The sequence below is a fragment of the Populus euphratica genome, unplaced genomic scaffold (assembly GCF_000495115.2).
Source record: "Populus euphratica unplaced genomic scaffold, PopEup_1.0 scaffold21.1, whole genome shotgun sequence".
Classification (NCBI taxonomy): Eukaryota; Viridiplantae; Streptophyta; class Magnoliopsida; order Malpighiales; family Salicaceae; genus Populus; species Populus euphratica.
The window spans coordinates 681432-684235 of NW_011499887.1; the positions used below are offsets into that span (position 1 = coordinate 681432).

At 36.2% G+C, this 2804-nt stretch overlaps 1 protein-coding gene across 1 annotated transcript; it reads right to left on the reverse strand.

Moving 5' to 3' along the window:
* Positions 1 to 335: 335 nt before the first annotated feature.
* On the reverse strand, positions 336 to 1888 carry LOC105130495 (transcription factor WER-like). Its single transcript, XM_011033035.1, has 3 exons — positions 1558 to 1888; positions 1304 to 1433; positions 336 to 1198 (listed from the first exon to the last, which is right to left on the reverse strand). Exons 1-3 carry the CDS (start codon positions 1688 to 1690, stop codon positions 514 to 516), a joined length of 948 nt encoding a protein of 315 aa, XP_011031337.1. The 5' UTR covers positions 1691 to 1888; the 3' UTR covers positions 336 to 513.
* Positions 1889 to 2804: the final 916 nt, after the last annotated feature.

Sequence of the window (2804 nt, forward strand, 5' to 3'; positions counted from 1 at the left end):
ACTACTTGTTCATTTGCTTCTTAGCAGTACTGGTAATGGGACCATCCTTTTAGCGTATAAAAGAAAAAAAAAAGAAAAAAGAAATGAGATGATTTTGTAATTTACATATTGAACAATGCTGTGTTAGTGTAATCATCAAAAATATTTCCAGATATGAGTGATCACAGTTTCCTCAGACCACATTCAAGAATCTCTCACTAACAGAAAGAGATCAAAATCGTAACAGAAGCCAAAGTAAGTTAAATGTAGACTGAAACAAAGGGCATTGCAAGATTGAAGGATACAGTAAGGATCAATGATTAAGATTAAATTTTATTTTGATTGCGAAAACCAAGAAAAAAAAAGGACAGTACTGTGATACATCGCAAAAACTAACAAAACAGTTCAACATTTATTATGGGAGAACAGCTTGCACTCATAGAAACTTGTCCAATCGGCTTTTTTCTTTTCTTTTTTCTTTCAGGGTTCAAACTCGAGAACTATTAGCCTGGAGGGCGTGGACATGAAAGCAACTTAACGTAGATTATTGGCTAAGGCATCTTCTGTCCATTTCTCATCGGTTGAATCAAGAAATGAAAGCAATGACATGAAATCAAAACCTTGTTCAGCTTGAACGCATTTATTGCTAGTCCAATCTGCCTCCAACAATTCAGAAAACTCTGCTATTTCTCTTGGATTGCATCCATTAATAGACACACTATAATGATCACCATCTACCTGTATGGTATTAGTGGAATGATTAGCAGTACTAGTTATATCATTGAGGTCACTTGACTTTGGGAAGTCTGAATCAAGAATCTTGAAGAAGTCTTCCATATAATGAAAATCCATCAAAATGTTGGACAAATTGTCATTATCCCCAGATGCTAACCCCTTGCTTGATGATTCATTTTCATGATGTGTGTTGAATGGTGCCATTGCAAGAGTGCTAACTAGATGATCTTGAGCCATATTGTTTTCTTGTAATGCAGTAGCGGGAACAACCACCCCAGTAGTGCAGTACTGTGATTCAGTGGTCTGATTCTTGACATTTGATACTGCTGCCCCATTTTCAGATCCTGATGCTATTTGTTTCCTATCAACTCTAGGCTGCTTCCGAGGTTGCGAATGTTGTGCCTTCTTAGCGATATTGGTGTGCCAATAATTCTTTATTTCGTTATCTGTTCGTCCCGGAAGCCGTCCTGCTATCAGAGACCATCTGGTGGAAAAAGAAAGGAAAAGGTTAACTAAATATCACTTACCCATCTTCATTAATAATATACTCAATCCCTTGAAAGAAGGAAATAATGCATGTACACATCACCTGTTGCCTAAGAGCTTATGCAGCCTGATAATGAGGTCTTCTTCATCATCTGAGATGTTGCCTCTCTTAATATCAGGTCTCAGATAATTCATCCAGCGAAGCCTGCAACTCTTCCCACATCTCTTAAGTCCTACAACATGCATGTAGGCATCAGAAACAGTTCAATATTAATTTCTCCTATCCTAATAACAGGCAATTACTCATGCACAGTATATATGTATAGAATATGTAAGCATAAATGGTTTCTTAATTACCTGTTTCTTTGACAATATTGCTCCATTTACCTTCGCCATGGATCTTGACATAATCCACAAGCATTTCATCTTCCAGAGGTGTCCATGCTCCTTTGTTCATACCATCCGCTGAGCACCTCGGCTTTCTTCCCATCTCTTGCTGTATCTCACTACTAGCTACAGCTCGATGTCCTCTGGATGACTGGATACCTGGTACTGTTGGCTTTTATTATTGATAGTGTGTATAGATTCGATGTCCTGCTGTGCGAGATGACTTATTTGGTATTGAATCGAACCAATAATACATGCCAAAGATAGCAAGGAGCGTCCAAGCTATAACAGGACCACTTCATCACTCATTATATAGGAAAGGACCACCCGGCATTGATTAAAATTGAATGCTTGCTATCAAATTTGCCAACGTGCTTTTGCTTCCAATTAATTAGCACCTAAAAAGACTGTGGTGAAGTTGCACAAATAACGACAATTATTCTCTGCCATACACTAATTATATATTACTGAAATGTTTTGTTTCAAATATAAAAAGAAATAGAATTTAATTAATTGAAGAGGCTAGCTTAAACATTTCACAAAACATAATTAAATATTTATTGTCATTTTGATATATTATTGAATCGATCTTTCCCAGCTAACATCTTTCATTTTTGGATTGTTTTATCAATTGTATAAAATAATATGAGTTCTCACAGGTCTCGAAATTAAATAATTTTTATTCCATTAATGGGGTGTTTTAATTAATTAATAAAAGTAATTCAGTGACCCCACTTGTAATACTGAAATAATGAAAACAAACAAAAAAACAAAACCAACAAATTGTATTTTATTTTTTATTAAGATCTTGGATGGGTGTTCCGTGTTGTGTCTACCATGGATTCCACGTTGCATGCCCTCCCTTGCCTTTTCTGTCATTGTTATTTGTCAGTATGATTTTTTTTTTCTTCCATTTCGTGATTAATTATAATTATAAAATTCAACCACCCTTCTATATTTTCTCTTCTCCAGAACTAACATGTGGCCATTTCGAGTTCTAGAGACTTGAAAGTTCGTTGGCTGCGTTTACTATTAGTCCACAATACAAGAAACGAATAGTGATATACTCAGGGAATTGAAAGTTTGTTAGTTACCGACAAAAAAAAAATCTCTCTCAAATCTTCTTCTCCTTGATGTGAATCTAAGTGCCCACATCTTGGACTTTAACGTTTATCACTGGGGGTGTTTGCGGGGGCTAAAGGAGGGTGGTGGGGGTG